The following is a 19,076-nucleotide window of genomic DNA, read 5'->3' as shown; positions in this document are numbered from 1 at the left end:
CTTTCCCCTGCCCCAAGTCTTCTAAGTTTTTTTTGTATTTTACAAGTGTGTTGACAGAGGAAACTGAGGACTACAAGTATTCTAGTGACCTCCATTTGAAAAAAAAAACAAAAAACACCAAACCAACTTGTTACATTTCCTCTCTTAGAGAGCAAGATAAACATATCTGAAGGACTGATTTCAAACTCTCCCAGTGATGCAATTAAGGGTACTACCTTTAACTCTCTTTGAAGACGCCAAGAGAAGATGGTCTTCTGGGAGAATGTGAGTTATAATGCCAATAGCACGTTCAGCATGGAATCTGAAAGAGTTTACATAAAAAATTCAAGATACAGATATGTAAGCTAGCAGCTGACTGACAAAATACTAGAAACTTTAATGCAATAAACAGATGCATTTAAATTCTAATTGGAAAGTCTGTATCACTTAAGAACATTTTACTCCATTTACAGCTTAGTTTACTAAATTTGCTGCCAGTACCTCAAACAATTGTACTCACAGTGCATTGTCAAATTTTCCAGAGCTGTACTGGTGAACATATGAAGAGTAAGCCAAGTCTTCATGAGCTGTAGCTACATGTATGTTTTTACCTCCAAATACTGACTGCCGGATATCAAGAGCTGTCTGAAAGAGTTACAAGAATACCATTTCATCAGTTAATACAGAAAAAAATCCCAAATTAATCTCTCTCATTGTTAAAAAGGGGAGAAGAAAATAATCTATTGGCTCTGAAATTCTGTAGGCCTCTACCTACATCCTTGAGACAGTAAATATATAAAAGCCACTTGAGTTAGGGGAAAAAAAAGAGAAAGCAAAACCCCATAGTTGGAGGTGTTTTAGGGGTTTAGGTTTTTTTTAAAGAGCAAGCATTGCAGTAATTAAATCAACTATTACTTATCTCTATGAATTAACGGTATGTGAGTTTCAGTAAAACATTTGAGAGATTATGAATATCAAAAGAAGTTGAAGACAGACATTTAGTCCTGCTGCATACCTGATAGATTGCAACAGATTGGCAAATATTGTCTACGTTGAGCAAGTAAAATCCATAGTCTAGTAGAGTATCAGAGTATTTGGGGTGCTTGGCTCCAAAATGCTCCCTATGGAAACATACGTATATTACAAATTGAGGCAAGTTAAGCATAATTTTAAAAAGTTTTTTTTCTTTATTTTGAATGCTACTTACCGGGCAAGGTATACTGCATGTTTTATCAGCTGCTCAGCCTTCTTAAATTCACGTTTTACAACACAAGCCTAAACAGGTTGAAATGAAGCATGTGAAGAGGTATATACTCAGAACTTGTCTCCTCCAGATACTGGCACAGTTGCTAACTACTATTTTTAATTTCAAAACATGATCATGTTTACTGAAGGACTTTTCAGTTATTTAAGAAAAGGTTCACAGATAAGATAAACTTAATATTTCATTCTGCCATAAATGCCTTACTAAGGGGCTAGTACTGTACCTAGTCTAAATCAAACAGACCACCTTTTTATGAAATACTCTCAGGTTAACTTTGTCATGATTTACCTTTGAACAGCTGTAACTCAGTTTCAGAAAAAAAGAAAACCCTCCCCCCCCCCCCCCCCCCCCAGTCTGAGACTGAGATGAACCAATGCAACATAAATAACAAGCCATAAGGCTCATGAAATGGACCTGGTTACCCAAGCGTTCTGGAGGTACTACCTATCCTCACACCTTCTTGGTAGCAATTTAGCTACAAAAGAAACGTGGGAGATTTTAAATTCACCTTTGAAGCTTGTCGTAAAACATCCACTACTACTTTCACAGGCAGGCCAACTGTGATCTCCTTCATAGCTTCTATACACCATTTATAAGCCTGTTGAACAAAGAGTTACCAACATAACAAAGCTGGAACTTCACTACATTACAACATTAAGTATTATTTGGCTCTGAAAAATATACTGGTCATTTACATTACAAAATTTTTAAAATACTGTTTAATTGGTTATGTGTAATGAAACTTATAGAGCTGTATCTTAAAAGACAGACTTAAAAAGCGCCCTTAAGGTTAATACTCACATACTCAGTAAGTATTTATACTAGCCTAAGGTAGGTAGTATTACAATGACTTTTACAGACAAAAAAGGGTATTTTACAATCTTTAAGTAATCCTCACAATTCCTATTGTGTGGGACAACTTCCTGGTCAGTGTATTTTAGAGTTGAAGGAAACCCATAGTTTATGCAGCAGTTACAGTTATCCCAGTTTTCAAAAAATAAGTGCGAAGAACATTACCTGTGTTCTGCTATTCATTTTTACCTATTAAAATAAGCTTTTAACACTATTTCATTCACAGATGACCAACACGTGCTACGAATCTATCACACATCGTGTCTTAATATTGGTCAAAGTACCGGTAAGAGCTTTTAGACTAACTCAGAACAAGACATAGGAAAAAAAACAGTCAATAAATCAGGTATTCCTCTGGTACTGCCACACAAGTACCAAAAAAAAAATAATCAGGAGCTCCAGCTAGAAAGGTAACATGAATGAGCCAGTCGTGGAACATCCTAGCAGATTTCATAACCAGTTTTCTGAAGAAAAACAAAACCAAAACCCCACTCACCTCATCGTAGTGGCTCTTGGCAAAGAGCAGCGCACACAGCTCCCCATAGAGTGCTGCTTTGTTTGCTTGCTGACCGTGTTTTGCAAGTTTGTCCATGTAAGACTGCGCAAGTTTGAACGTTTCTTCTCCCAAGTGATATTTACAGTTACCGTTTCGAACATGCAGCAACCTTAGGGAGATGTAAAGAGATCTTCTAAACGGTGTCTGAATAAACCATTTCAATATACAGTAGTACCATGAATCTACAATTTGGTATTATAATAGAACTGGGCTGTCATCCCAACAAAACTGCGCTGTCTGAATTCAGTAACACAGAAGAACCATTTACAGAATATTGTTCCAGTACACCATGCTTTGTCTCTTGCACAGCAAGAATTTTTGCTGTTGGAGATGTCAAATGATTTTACATATTGATGCAGTTTTACAGTGCTTGAACCACTTTGGTGTGGTGGCTTCATGTTTTACTGTTCATAAAATCAATTCTTCTCAACACTGATAAATTCCATTTCAAAACCCTGTAATATACAGTATGAAATCCCTTCTACCTCCTTCCCAAAGTATGGTAAACTGAAACAGACACTAAAGTACAGACACAGCTAGTTTTCATGCATCTCTGCACTTTTTCCTCAAACCTTAAGCAGCACAGTGCTTCATAAAGTGGGCATTTTTTGTTTTGGGGGCTAAGGGGGGAAAAGGGAGGTGTCTTCACAAGAGATTCAATAACATCCATTCGACATGCTATCCACCACTGACTTAGCGCCACCAAAAAAGACTACTTAGTTGACCCGGTTCACAACAACTCTAAACAAAAACCTCTCTCCCCCGCCTTGCCCCATCTCCTAACCCTGCTGCCTCTCCATCTGAAGGATTAACAGAAGCTTCCCGAAATGACAGCCAAATGCAGACAATAAAACATAGCTCTATTGAAACATACTCTTATTTCTCTAGAGAAGTAACAATTTCAGCTGCTGGCATTTATTTAAAACAAAAGTAAAGAAGTTTTTCTGTAAGTGTAAGCTGATGCTTATTTACTTTTAAGAGATACATTAGAAATGTGTGTGTGTTATCATATTCCAAGCCTAAAGGGCAGAATTGTGTTCCTACCCGTTGCAGGCTAAGAAGAGACAGCTGTTCCTTCTCTATTGCAAATGCCTGCCATTTAGCACACATGAAATTTTGTTAAATTAACCTCCATTGTCCCTCCTGGAAATCTGTTATTAGACAATGAGTAATAGAGTTTGAAAAACATCAGGAAAGCCTTTGCAAATCAGGAGGACCACATAACACAGGAAGAGAAATACACAACGTGAAGCGAAGCAGAACATAATGCTGTATTGCAGAGAGGCTGAAACTCTGAAAATGTGAGCTAATGTATAGGTACAGCACTTTATACCTTTCATGATACATTATGATAGATCTTCCAGTAAACTGTTAAGGAGGGAGGAAGGAATAGTGAGGTTTTTGATCAAATGTTTCTCTTCTCTAAACCTGAGTAGAGATTTGGAAGTTACTGTAGCCATGCCTCCCTCAACAGCAAAAAGCAATTCCTTTAAGCTTGTCCTATAAATTCAGCCTGCCCCTAATATAGTCCCTTCCTATACTTTCCTATTGACATGTATCATGAAACTCCAACACTAACAAGAAAGGAAATAAAGTTCACATTTTCACAAGGGGCAGGTAAGCACGCAGCAGATGCGTATTAGCCATGCACAGAGAAGATCAAAAGAAAAGACCTTCAAAAAACCCCTGAAACGAGCTACAGAAACACCAGCTTTCCAATGAGAAACACCAAAGCATGGCTGAAGAACAGAAAGAAAAAAGCAACAGCCACAGTTTTCCTTAAATAAGGTCTGAGAACTAAACACGATGTAGAAGTGCATTGTGTTCTTGGTCACAGGCAGCAGAAAACTATCTAACATTCAAGCAACAAGAAGCAGGAATTTTAAAGCAACTAGAGAGAAAGACTAAGCAATTACAGTTTCCCTAAAGAGGGAAACTATTTTGCCTACACCAACGGGAGTTGCTACGCAACATCAAAAATACGAAGCCCAAATCCCATTCGGTGGTGTAAGCCAGTAGGGATAGTGCTGCGATTTAGATAAGCGCCTGGGAACGATAATATCCAGTATCTGGATGCTTCAGTGATAGTGTCTAAAAACAAAGAAATCGACAACAAAAAAAGCAGCTAAACCTAAACCAATCCTCTAGGATAAGCAGAGTTTATGTGATCCAGTTCTGAGTAACAAAAAAATCCTTTATTAATCCAAAGGAATTTTAGAAGATAAAGCCAAGAGGAAGAGTAAATGCCTTAGGACATTTATGCTAATAGCTACGAATCTTCTTTGATGTCTGCAATAATAGCTTTTGGGGAATAACTTGCTCCCCCGCCCAAATAAAATCATTCTCTAAGAGCATACAGACGTAGCAAACACAATGTTTCAGAGCAGCTTAGGAAGTCTGAAAACATCAGGAAAAAAACCCAAAGATCAGCAAAACATGAAACAATGAATTGGGAAAACCACCTATTCGTAATATGTATTTGTGCCTTATTGTTTAACATATAATAGTGAGAGAAAGCAAACCAAGAGGAACACAACACATACAGGAAAGCAGTATACAAGCTTGTAGAAATCTCAAATCTCCATATTTTCTCAGGTTTCTTCATATAATTTACCACTGCTAGTACAAACGCACAACAAATTATGTCTAAATAACACAAAACTTCACATTTTTAAACTGCGTTCTATTAATAATGCAAGGTATTAATTAAACTCCCAGAGATTAGATTTTCCAGCTTTTAAGAGTGTTGTATTTTCAAGAGCTAGACTTAAAATGTTGTTCTCTTAAAACTCCACCTCACTCCAGTGCAAGCACCGTGGTAAAAGCAAGGTATTCTACAGCAGGGATTAGACAGCAACAACAACTAGTTTATCTTACTGTCTCATGACTTTGAAGCCAAGTATAATTACTGCTCTCTCCTCAAAAAGGTTTTCAGATTTTACATACTTAGTGCTTCTGAAAGTGTTTCCAATTCTTTCTATTTGATATATTTCCAACTGAATGATGCTGTTTGATTGTCTGGGAGATGCCTGAACATAAAGCAGTGTCTCCTCATGCACACTGTTGTCCAGAGGGACTTAATGCTACATGCAGGCCACCAGCTTTCACTACAAGAACAATGCTTGTCTCTACCCAAACAGAATTAACATCTCCAGTTTAGAAGAGCTCATCTTAATATATAAAGATATAAAGTTCATCTTAATATATGAAGTTTCCTTTTCTAGCACAAAGCAAAAAATCTTCTTTTCACAATTGCGTGGGCTGTACGCTGCTGTCCAACAGAGAAAGAGTTACCTTTTTTCCTTTCTTTACCTTCTTTTCTGTTTTTCTATTTGGAGAAAAGGAGGGAGTTTATTTTAAGGCAACTCCTCCAGCTTGCCAAACAGCCTGATTCAACTAGGAAACTTTTTTTTAGATTAATTAGAAAGCAAAGGACCGAGTACTAATAGTGGTCTATATCCATCATTGCCCTATTCAGGAAGGTGTCTGTCTGCCCAGCCTTCTCCTGGCATCATCTTATTTCTGGAACGAACGCCAGTGGTAGCTGGCAGGGCAGACCAAGGCAGAGCAGGAACCATTCCCACGGCCCTCTGGTTAGCACACAAAATAAGCAGCTACTGGCAAAGCCTATTTACCCTTCATATTTGCCCAACCATAAACAAGATGCAAGGTTTTTTGGGGCAGTTTTCCAAAATGAGTTTTGTCCTATATTCAAATACAGTACATACTTTGTTGGTCATTACACAGCAGCTAGAAAAAGTAAAAATCCTATTTTAACTATGCTCACTAGTACACAGGTACAGGTGCATACCTGTAGCATACAAAAGAGGTCAGTCACAATGTTACCAACAAAATCAACCTGGGTACTTGCTGCAGACTGCATCATTATAGCACACATGTAGATGCACAGGCGTAAGAGCAGAGCAACTAAAAACTAAGAGCAATAATCTTTGAGGCCTCCGTGAATGGAATTTGAATTGCAACAGACCCTGCTACAGGCCTTGAGAAACAAGCCACATACAAAACCCAAATGCCTCCTAAAAGCAGAAATTCTTTTCCAAATGTTTAAGCTGTGGCTGCAGGTGTCCACAAGAACTGGACATCTAGATATTTACCTATTCACATAGTTAAGTAGCTCAGCATGGAGCAAGAGATCTCACCGGATCTGCAATCAGGAAAGGTATCTTTTCCTTTTATTTCTGCTCAACTGTATTTATATCCTTTGTGTTTGGATTTGGCAAATTCTTCTTGTAGTACAATACAATTTCAGCAAACATCAACACAACACATTCCTTCATATGCAAAAATGCTTGGAAAAAACCAAGGTGCCAGAGCACTCTTACTGTCCAGCACTCATTACTCATTTCTGTATAATATATATTATACAAAAAGGCAAAATGGTGTTTCTTTCCAATCAACTGTGCTGCCAGTTTACAAGTTGAAGATCCAGGGATCAGTGTAAAACAAGCACCTTCTGATCTTCAGCTCTAGCCAGGAAAGTATTTTGGTGCAGCAGAACGCTAAAGGGAGCGTCTGAAGCTTGATGGCTCCAAGGCAGCTGGTAACATATTGATGCGTATTTCACAGTAAGACGTAGAGTAATGAAAGGTGAACTCACCTTACACAACATTCTACGGCACGAAACCAATGAAGGATTTCGTCATGAAGGGTGCATAACTGAAGGCAGGAAAGAAATACCTTCTCAGCATCGCTGTACCAGCCTGCATCTGATAGGAACCCGCCTAGGAAAAAAATACAAGAACAAATAGAAATTTGAACAGCAAAATACCTTTTTAAGAGAAAAAGGGTTTGCTTGTAAGAAGATTACTTATTTCACAGAACTGCATACTACATATGGGAATCCTGTCAATGATAAACCCTCCAGTTCTGAATTGAAAAGGATGAAATATGAGAGTAAAAGAATCCTCCATCAGTTGAAGATGACTGTTTGATATTACATAGTTTTCCTACAGTTTTCTGTGAAGAAATACTTACCAATAAAAAAATTATGCAAAGTCTTAATGTTAAGCATCACATCTGCAAATTTTAAATCTAAAACATCTGAAATATCAAAGATAAGCCTATTTATTCCTAGATATTAAAATCCAATATATTTTTCCTAAGACATCAAGTAGTTTTTTAAGAATTACATTGCAAAGCCACACACATTCTTGAAAAAGGGATCACAAACATTAACATGAAAAAAAATTAGCATTAGCTTAACTGAAGCTTGCATGAAAGAAACTTTAAACAGCCTATCATCACCAGTTACCTAAAACAAAACCAATCTGGATTGCTTTTTCTTTTACAGCAGAATCCGATTCTGCTATGTAGGAGCACCGTCTACTGAAAGAATAGGCCAGTACAGAAGCAACTTTTACTCCATGGTCCATCAAAGCCTGAAAACAGTGATGAAGCAGATGTCTGAAACAAAAGAAAAGAACATTTGATTACACATGAAGTTTTTAAAACACTGCAGTCAGTTGGCTCGAGTGCCATGAATTCAAATGAGTAGTGATTCAGAGAAATAACTCCAACCCTTTCTCAAACCAAAACCAGATGAATACAAGCATGGTTGTCAAATCTCAAGGCTAATGGATTACAGTTGTTGGATTATCCAACACATGAAGTTAGTGTATACAAAGTTCTGTACAAGGACATCCTCCAGTGTAAGCGAAACACAAGCTACCAACACAGTATTGAAACTGGAAAACAAGCTTTTCAGCTAAAAATTAAGAGGGGGTAGGAAGCCACAAACCCACCTTTACACTACAACTCTCATAGAAATTGCAGATAAACGAGCAGGTACGACTCCACTAACATCACACACATAAACAACGGGAGGGAGGTACGTCTAAAGACTTAACGCTTATTCTGGTTACAAAGAATTTGATCTAAAAAAGTCAAGTTCTGAGTATAACACCACAAATTGGAATATTTAAAGACTGGAAAGCTCTTTCAACAGGGGCAATCCTATCAGCTTGATAACTCTTCACTTAGGATCTGCTACAACAGCAAGAAACAAGATACTTTGCCATTGCTCACAGACTGGCTGGTCATTGATCTGTTGGTGGTGAGCAACTAGAGTTTTTTGCATCACTTGTTTTCCCTGTTTGTGGTTTTTCCTCACTCTTTGTTGTTTTCTTTTTCATCTTTTTTTTTTTTTAAATTATTAAATCGTCTTTATGTCAACCCACAAGTTTTCACACTTTTACCCTTCCAATTCTCTCCCCCATCGCACTGGGTGGGGGAGTGAGCGAGCGGCTGTGTGGTGCTCAGCTGCCTACCAGGGTTAAACCACAACAACAGACTGCAGAGCAGTAACAACGAAAGCACTATGACTTGGTACATTTATACAGAAGTTCTGATTGTTTTCCTTTTTGAGACAGAAAGACACATCATAACTTAAAAGTTCATCTGTAAATCTAATGAGATATTCTTACAGTTATTAGATGGGCTAGTAAAACCAAGAAAATTAAACGTCTCCAAATTCAAAACCTAGATCAAGAAGTGAGAGCTGAAATGAGAACTGTCGATATATTAAGATATTTACCTTTTATCTAAAGCTCGTAGCACCTTTGCAAAAACTTCTAGTTCACAAAATTCGCTACCCAGCTGGCATAAGCGGCCCTGTTGGTAAAGCTGAAAGAAAAATATAAATAAATTTAAAAATTTAAGACAGAGTTCTTCTGGGAAATTTAGCTTAATAGTAAAGATGACTTATGATGAAATCTAGACTTCAAAGTATTGAAACACAGCAGACTGAGAAGTAATAGTTCCACTATCTCCACACAGGAGCACAATTTTCTTGTTTAAAAACTGAGCACACAAGCTGTGAGAGCTCCATAGGCAGTTTCAAGGTTTTTTTAATCTATGAATGTATTTTCAAGTGTCTATGTCCACCTGCATAATCAAAACACTGCAACACATAAGCTAGAAAGCCAAGACAAAACCAAGAAACCCCTACAGTCAACAAAAAAATACAAGTAGTAACTTCTTTGATACCAAATGCTTTGAAAACATTTTTAAATTTAATTTAAACATTTTCTAGCATACAGCACTGCAAACAGATTTTATAGTTATATGTAAATAAATATATAAATAAACCCCAAACCCACAAGTTCTGGAAGGAGTGACTCACCAATACTTGGAGCTAAAGACAGGCATAAGGCCCTGACCCCATTAATACCTGTGCTTTCACAAATAATTCCTGCATAAGTAAAAGGGAAAGCTCAAGTGAATCTGTTCATGCATTTATTAAAAGCAATGGCTAGTTTTATGCCCAAATTGATTTGTGTCTGCAGATAAGCAAATATATCAGTTGACTTGTTCATAAAAAACAAAACATGGAGACAGTTCTCTCTGCAATGCATAGTTAAGTTGCAGAACTATCTGCCACATTATGCTATAAATACTACGAATTTACATAGGTAGAGAAGTGACTGTACAAATATATGGCAGAAAAATCCATTGCAGGCTATTAATTCCTGATGTCCTGAAGCCCCTGAACCACAAATGACTGAAAGCAGAGTATGTAACCTAAGGAAGCACCACTATACACTTGCCATGGTTGTATGTACCATCACCAGCCTCTGAGAGAGGCACAGTACTGGATCACACAGCACCGCTGCAGTACAACTCTGCGTTATTTTAGGTGTCCCAGAAAAAAAACAAACACCCACCACCACCCTTTTTTCATTAAAAAGGTCTTTCCGGGAGGCAGTAACTCCATGGGGAAAAAGGGAGAAGCCAGTAGCTCATGTCTCACAGGCACTTCCCTCTAGAAGCTGCATCTTTTGACACGGGCCATTCAAGACCCATTTCTGTTCTTCTGTGGTACCTGTGCTGTGCGATGCAGGGATCGGAGAACTACAGTTTACTAGTAGACACAAACCAGATGATACGCTGGAGTTTCAGGCCATCGTCAGCACACAGGTAAAGCACTGGTACGTTGCACTCTTAACAGTTCTTCAAATAGTCCTCATTTTTAGTCCATATGTTAGGACATACAAACATCTACTGTCCAAGATGGGCACATTCATACCCACAGCAAAACACTCCATGCTGTCTAAGTGGGTTTTACGTCTATGAGGAACTTAGACATAAGGAGTGCAGCTACCCTTATTATGTAAGCTAAGTAAGGCCAAGAGAACACATTACTTGGAGATGCTCAGTTACAAAGACAGATGTCATTTTAATACTCCTCCCGGTTTCAATAATTTCTTAAAATACTTTTGTTAACAAGTGTTTTGTGTCTCGTTCACTTTTTCCTCCACGAACACTGAAAGCAGATGAATTAGTATTCAAAACACAGTATGCGAGGACAAGTCCTCCAGCCAGAAATTTAGTTTTAGTCAACTCTTCTTATAAAAGCACATGACACTGATTTTACAGCACAGCAAGTTTGTTATTTTAACAGAACCTACAAAAAAAAAAACCTTCAAAAATACTTTGACCTAATAATGTCAATTGCCAGAAATGATTGTTTTCCTTCTAGTCATCTATTTCACTGAGGAGGAAAAAAAAGGAACTCTTAAACAGCAGTGCAAGTTGGCATGCAAAGTTACTCCTTAGATAAAACAGTGCCGTCTCCCCGTACTTCAAAGAGATGAGATTTTCTTCTGAAGCTATATTCTCTCTGGCAGTGAAGGAACATCCAGTCTGGTGTATTTAAAAACTACAGTCATGGTTAAGTGTTCTCATTTTCTTCAACACAGCTGTCTAATGGTAACTGCTCTATAAAACCTAAAACATATTTTTTGCACTCAAAGAAAGAGGATTAAATCTTGCCTCATATTCCAGGCCCAAAACTGAATGTGGACATCTTGGCAATAATTGATGAGACCATTTCTGGAAGAAACTAAGACACATACCCAAGCTACTTTACAAGAGAATCAAAAGTACTATCACATGTTCAACAATTAGGCTTTCGATCAAGTACATTATCATATCCTCTTATCACCTTGCAGTGCCAACTAAAAATCACAGAGATTAGTCCGATACTAGCTTACCAAATACTAACTGTAGTAAGACTTTTAAAAATTAATATATTTATGAGGTTACATAAACTCATCTTGTAATGTGCCCACTGTTTACACGTGATTCTTAAATTGCTAATGAATAAATGCCCTGGTTGGGTGGGAGGGCGCAGGAAGGTCCCAAACTACACCCTCAATTTTGATACATTAATTATTTCAGGCAGATGTAAAATTTGGCTTACGGCCCAAAGGTCCAAGCGTGCTATCTGCACATCTCTTATCCCAATTCAAAGGTAAACACTTGCACCATTCCGGCGTGCAAAAAACCCCCAACCTATTTTTCACTGGTATAACCAGAAATACAATATCCTTAGGACATTTACCACACTATTGACCCCTTCCCTTGACATACTGGCAAACATTTTTAAGGAATTAACTCAGCTTGAAGTCTCTTGAAACTGTTATAGCTGTTACAGCAATATTTTCAAACAAAATTTGACATGGAAATAGCAAGTATATGTCAAACCGTGAAGCAATTCCAGGAGATTCAGTAACGCTAATTCGTTCATTGAGAAGCAGTTGCAAGCACTGAAGAAATGGTTTTCTTGTTAAAGCTCCAGAGAGAAAAAATTCCTGACCACAAGCCTTGCTACATAACACAAAAAAACCAAAACAAAATAGTGATTCAAGAAAAACATGCCCTGACAAGAATGGCAGCGGTTTGGACTTCTGGAGAACTGTTCTTAAGAAACAAATGTCTTTTAGACGCAAACTTAACCTATTTGGAGCTTAACAGAGATTTATTTTTCTTTAACTATGGAAAAAATGAATAAAAGCTACAATATGACTTCCAACTTCATCAGCTCACACCGATACATTAATTCTGGCACTGAAGATCAGAACCAAGGTATAAGTTTAATATATAGGTGTATTATTACACACATGCACAATCAAACTGTTCTGCATAGCTGTGAGAAGAGCACCATGATCCTCCTTCAGGGTCTAAGGCTTAAATACTTAACTCAAAACACATTCACCTAAACATTCAAAAGGTGCCCATAGTGATGTCCCAAATTAAACACATTAATAACATTAACTTGTAACTTATCTATTACTATATCATCATGCACATGTAATTCTATTAAAGTTCTTGTCAGATTTCTCTCTCTAGATACATTAAGCCGAGCTCTAACTGCTTCCTAGCAAACTCCTGAAAATAAAAGACAAAAAGATATGTTAAACTGCTAGCAAAAGCAAAGCCGTAACACAAGAGAAAAAGCTTGATGCAATATTTGTATCACCAGCATTCTGGGCTGTTTCACTGTCTACAAGCACAAAAGACTTTTTCTAAACCTAATGAAAAAATAATCAAAATTTTAAAATATATTTTTTAAAGCAGTTGGAGATTAATTCTAATCAGTTGTAAAAGGATCCTGTAGAAGAGGAACTGTAAAACATGCAATTTGAAAAATATGCGCCTATTGCTGCTGTTTGGAAGAGGACTGAAAAAATTAATATGGGTATTTCAGTAAGAATTGAAGATACAAGGAATTCCAAGGAGTTCCCCAGCATGTTTAGTAATGTCTACTAATGTAATGTGGAATATCATGCCAAATTTGGGAAGGACTGTATACTTAATCAAGAAACATCAGTATCTGGGGAAAAAGGTAGGCTGTAAGCCACAGTCTTCCTTCCCTACTTAACAAGGAAGGAAAAAGTTTCTTGAGAGTCAACAGCCCACTGAATCAATCTGTTGACAAATGACTCATTATAGATGGGACAGGGGACGGAACAGCCTTAGAAAATAATCAGAAATTTAAGTACATTTGATCATTTTAAATCAATTTCAAAACCATCCACAAAGCCTCTGGACAAGCTCTAGTTCTGTTGGATGTTGTCTAGGGCATTAAAAAAAAAGAAAACTTCACAGCTCTTTGAAAATGTACTGCCAATTACAAGGCTGATCTTTATGAACTTCAATCAAATAAATAATCAAGGAAAAAAAAAACCCCAATCTTATTGAATAAGCCTAACTTCAGAGACAACTTTTGGGGCCTACTGCTTTCACACACAGCACACTTCTTCATGTCTTCTCGCTCACTCCTCTTTCTGTATCATATGAGCAAAGTTTTTTGTTTAACGTTTACAGAGTCCAGCACAAGGGATACAAAGCCTGAGCCTTACAGTCACACACACGGATGCTTCTCCACAGCAGTAAATGGGAAAACACAGTCTGCTTGGGAGTTAAATCAGCAGGAGCTGAACACCTCTGTTTACCATGTGACCTTGTTACCTAAATTATTATGAATTCTAGTCTCTAAGACTCAACAAGGATAGTGAAAAAACACTGGGAAGCTAGAGCATACCAAGATTAGAAAACATGCCCCATAATTAAGAGGTTCAAAAAAAGAAAAAGAAAAAGCAAACTGAGTAACATGAGTTAGAAGAACAGCAAGCAAAAGCAAGAAGTTTCAAACCTGTAAAGACATAACAAGGAAAAGTGGTTCAATTCCAGTCTAAATTTAGACTACAGAAATAAGGCACATGTTAAAGAGTAATAATAAATAAATAAACAAATGAAGTGATGATTCTCCTTCACTGTGAGACTAATTTAAAAAGATGATACAAGGATATGATTTAATTCAAGCAGTATTCAGTGAAGTCCTACTGCACATACTACTCTGGAAGTCTAAGCAGATGATCAGAATGGCTGTACGCGTGTGCACGCACATGCAGAAATCATGATCATTTCCCACACGTACATTTCATTTCTGACCCCCAAATATACAGCAGCATGAATATAATTAAGTCTTTGTGAAGTCACACTGATCAGTCACAGCAGAAGTCCTACAAAATATGACCCATTCACTCTGGGATTTTTTGCCTCCTTCATACATTACTTGCTTATGACCTTGTTTGTACTCCTCTGGTCAGAAAACCTCAGAACTAAAGCAGCACAGCTACACTTCATTTCATGGGTAGTTTATCCTCTTCACTCTCATTAAATACCCAGGAGACTGAAGCCTTGGGACAAGCTAGTTTTATTCTAATTTATAGAAATTATGCTTACAATGATTCTTCATCAGTAAAAACAATCCCTACTGCAATGCAGAGAATGGATGTTCTATTGCTTGTTGTGAACAGTCAGCAAATTCCTGTTTATTCATTTTGTTTGGTTCAAAGAATACCTAGATACGATACAAGAGCTTTTATTAGCCACGCTCATTCTTTTTTGGATTGGCAGAACACAGTGAGGAGACATGTCAGTGCAGCTATGCTCATTATTAGAAAGGTTGGAGCTATCAGAATCTAAACTCAAAAATTTGGTATTTTGATTCACATCAAGGTAGGAGCAGTTCAGAAGTTGTATCCGCCACTTCAAAGAGAAAGCACGAGTATAACATTTTGGATTTTGCCTAAAAATTTTAATGCAAAACAAGTTAGCATAGCGCAATTGCTAAAGGTTGTAAGTCTGCACTACCTAACTAAAATAAATGAATGTCACCTCCAATTGTTCCTGTGGTTAATGATCTCATCAGAAAACATTCAAAGAACATCGGACCCAAACAATTTTCAAGAAAAATCAATGTAAAAAAAGAAAAACACACAATCCGGAAAAGACATTTCAAAAGGAAAATAAACATTGTATGAAACTCCTTGTTAGCTAATACAAGTCCAACATCAGCCTGCTAGTGTGTAACTGCAACAAATACCTATGATAGAAAACACTAACACTAATGAAGGAGTATCTCTTCAAAAACACCATGAGAGCCAAAGAAATGAGATAATTATTTATAACAGAATATAAAGCTGAGGCATGGGTAAAGAACTGAATTCTATATAAGACGCTATCTGAACAGTCATTGGACTAGATAGTTCAAGATATTATTTCTGTCACCAGAAACTAGATTCCTTACATAACTTCCCTTCCTCAAAACACTATCCTCTCCCCAACAAATGACAAAATATAGCAATTTGATTTTCCTCTTTCTTTTTTGAGGACTTACAGTTTATTTCAGTTGTCACCTACTTTTTAATACAAAATTTTGGTATTTGCAAATGCTGCCTACCTGTCGGGCATGTCCTATTTTAACTGAGATCCAGCATATTTCTTTCTTTGGCTTCTAGAAGCTAGACACACTCTCCCTCTCTCTCTCCCGCCCCAGAAAAACCCAAGAAAGTGAACCTAGCTAGTATTACTAGGAAACACCACAACCAGGATATACATAAACCTGGCAAAGACACAAAGGAAACAAAATATGATATGTTTGCACTTTTATTCCGCCCCCCCCCACCCCGTGCAGGTGTTACTTGTAACAACACTAGTTATTAAGCTCTTCAAAATACAGCTGTGATTAATAATACACTTAAATATTTTTTCACACAAACAAACTTGAAAATTTTCAGGATATCCTTACCAGTATCCTGTTCTGCCTCTATTATTTTTCTAATGGTTGCAAGGAAAAGTCAAATGCCATTTAAAAAAAAAAAAAAAAATCCAGTAACACTCTGCTGGACCAGTACAGGTTTGCTGTTTTACTACAGTCATGATTATTTGATATTGCCTTTTTAAGCTTTAGTCATTGTTTAAGAATGTTACAGAAAGATAAATATGCTTAGTATGAGGAACCTGCCCACTTCTGTCACCTTGTGGCAGAACCTATTTCTTAATGAGTCCACAACATGAAACTATCTGCAACTACCCCAAGGTTTGATTCCTCATTGTAAACTGGGAATGCTTAGGTTTATAAGGCATGTCCTAGAACTTAACAATTCTGGAATACGTAGAATTAAAATTGGATTTGTTAAGAAATCGGAAATAAAGGCAATGTATTACGACAATAGAGCCAAACACTGGATTAGAGCATATCCTAGGGAAAAAATGAAGACCAAGGCACTCTACTAGCATTTTCCTCCCTTTTAAATAATAGCACATTGACTATCTCCGCTGTTGTAATAGTACTGTATCCTGCCCATGTCATCTTAATCAACCTGAACAGGTTGGCAAACTGTGCAAGATTGGCAAATGTTAAGTTCAAGTGTTCATACCGATGAATATGATAAAAAGAGTTTTGTACAGCCACAGACAATCAACATCTGTGTATCAAATTAAAATTTTCCAAAATCAGTGGCAGTTTCCCCAATATCACAAACCACGATTAACACATGGCTAACAAACCATTACTTACAAGTTAGATGTGAAAGACTAGAAACATTTTACTCCTTTCAATAATCACTGAAAGTGATTCTCAATCTTTTTCAAGATGTAAATGCAAGCATATTCATGCAAATCCTCAATTACACACCACTTTTCCTCAGCCGTATTTAAAGAGTAAGTACCATTCCATAGGATACTAACAACTAATTGACACCCCCTCCACACAGCAGCAACCACCACCACCATGTAGTCAGAACAAGGCTTTAGAAGTCTTCTAGTCTGTCTTATTTTAAAGACTTAGCAACTTTGGAAATTCTACCGCTGCTTTAAAGAACTTCATAGCTCAGGAACTTGAAGTGGTATTTAATATCCACATGATTTTGGAAATAATTGTATGCGGAACCAAAACAGTAAAACAAGCACCATACACAACATGAAAGGACTGTCCAAAGGTGTGATGCTGTCCTCATTCTAAACCAATTCAGCTAAGTCATTTGCATTGCTGTAGCCATCCAAATATAGAAATCAAGAACCAGTTACTGAGTGTTGTACAGGTGCATAGAAAAACGCACACTGTTCAAAAGATTTGTGATCTGGGCTAGGCTTCGAGGCACTCGTTGCAGGCAGACATCTCCGTATAAACCATTCCGAATGGGTTGACTATTCATTTCAGCAGCCCATCCAAGGTTTAGCTACATTTGTGCATAAGCTAATTTGAACGTAACTATTAAGGACAATACATTCTCCTACACAGAAAAGATATTTGAAAAAACCCAACCAAGTAGTGAAGACATGGAAGATGAGTCTACCATTGGCAAAACACTCCCTACACCCTGTAGCCTAGTTTTATTTATTCTGTATGTGGACATCTCACAGATGTGTATTACTAAGAAGAGTATAGGTGTACCTTACACATTTCAGATTATCAAAGATTGTCCTGTTGTAACACACGGAAATAACAGGAAAAGCAATACAAATTACCATCACTGACAAAAGTTATACTGGCTAGTGATTAGTACAACAGAAACATTATTTTGAGGACAGATACTGAGTGTGATTATTATCATCTGCCCAACAGGATGATGAACCAATGTACACAAGCAGAACAAACAGATTAGAATGTCTCTAGAGAAAGTCAGATATACTGCTGGTTCTTTTTTCATTATGAAGCAACTCTGTATGAATCTGATTAAATGCAACCACCGAAGAGTGCTAATAAAAGACTAAGAAGTCAATGATCTATTAAGCTCATCTACAGATGAGTGTTTAAACAATCTGGGAATAATATATACTTGAATATTTCTATCATTAGAAAGAGTTTTTGTTTTTATGCTTTTAAAAGCCACAGAGTACCATCCTTCCATCTGAACGAGCATCAGGACAGGCAATGCCAAGAAAGTTTATTTGTCAATGGTCATACCTGCTAACAGTGAAAAATAAACCCCCAAATATTCTTCCACATTGTTAGTCCCGTACCTTTAGCCTATCTGATGATTGCCACGTATCAACCACATCATTATCTGCGAGAATGCTCATGTGTGGTAGAAAAGGGTTTCCATACTTCTCAACCCGTACAGCAGAGACAAATAATAGCAGTATACAGAAAATGTACATGCCTGTTTCAACGCTGTAGAAACAATTTCACTGTCTCGAGTGAAGATCAGCCTTCCTTATAAATATTATTACCCTCTATATATGTGATGGGCCACTACCCCTGGTTCATAAAGATTCATCTAAAGAATGACTTCATTTAGCACATCCTAGATTTTCAGAAATTTATGGGCAGAGGAAAGAAGAGTTATCCCCCATCTTGTTTCTCTCCTGAGGAATGCTCATTTCCAGCCGTTCCTGTACATGGATGAAATGCCTATTTAGTGGACAATAGAAATTAATGGACCATCTCAGTGTACCTTTTACTCTAGCTCTGGGTATTTTAGAGGCAGCTGAATGAGAAACAGCCCTTTCATGAAAGAATGATTTAAGGCTAATAAACTATATCATTAAATGAGTCTCAATTCTTTTCATCTGGTTCCTACCAGATCATTAAAGACTATACAAGAGCATGGAAAACTCCGCTCCTGCTAAGACTGACATCACATTCTTCAATACATTAAAAAAAAAAAAAAGGAAACGGAAAAAATATATTCCAACACAGATAGCCTGGTTTCATCCTGCCCCTTCCCTTTCTCCAGCTCCAAAGGCATCTTCCCCCACACCCGGGCCCTCACCCAACAGCCACCAAGGACAGGCCTCTTCTCCGGGTCCTCCGCGACGGGGCTGCCCCACGAG

The 19,076-nt window shown here is 37.4% G+C and overlaps 1 protein-coding gene across 1 annotated transcript in view; it reads right to left on the bottom strand.

Moving 5' to 3' along the window:
• Window positions 1-9,296, bottom strand: part of APPBP2 (amyloid beta precursor protein (cytoplasmic tail) binding protein 2) — a 12,576-nt gene extending 3,280 nt beyond the window's left edge. The window contains exons 1-9 of the mRNA XM_010296622.1: window positions 9,205-9,296; window positions 7,924-8,075; window positions 7,270-7,393; window positions 2,592-2,760; window positions 1,752-1,841; window positions 1,187-1,254; window positions 995-1,100; window positions 500-624; window positions 216-301 (exon numbers count right to left, since the gene is read on the bottom strand). Of these exons, the coding sequence (XP_010294924.1) occupies window positions 216-301; window positions 500-624; window positions 995-1,100; window positions 1,187-1,254; window positions 1,752-1,841; window positions 2,592-2,760; window positions 7,270-7,393; window positions 7,924-8,044 (889 nt within the window). The 5' untranslated portion in view covers window positions 8,045-8,075; window positions 9,205-9,296. The remainder of the gene's footprint in view (window positions 1-215; window positions 302-499; window positions 625-994; window positions 1,101-1,186; window positions 1,255-1,751; window positions 1,842-2,591; window positions 2,761-7,269; window positions 7,394-7,923; window positions 8,076-9,204) is intronic.
• Between the last annotated feature and the right edge of the window lie 9,780 nt (window positions 9,297-19,076).

Source organism: Phaethon lepturus, unplaced genomic scaffold (assembly GCF_000687285.1).
Source record: "Phaethon lepturus isolate BGI_N335 unplaced genomic scaffold, ASM68728v1 scaffold1021, whole genome shotgun sequence".
Lineage (NCBI taxonomy): Eukaryota > Metazoa > Chordata > Aves > Phaethontiformes > Phaethontidae > Phaethon > Phaethon lepturus.
This window is presented reverse-complemented; position numbering and strand designations above follow the sequence as displayed.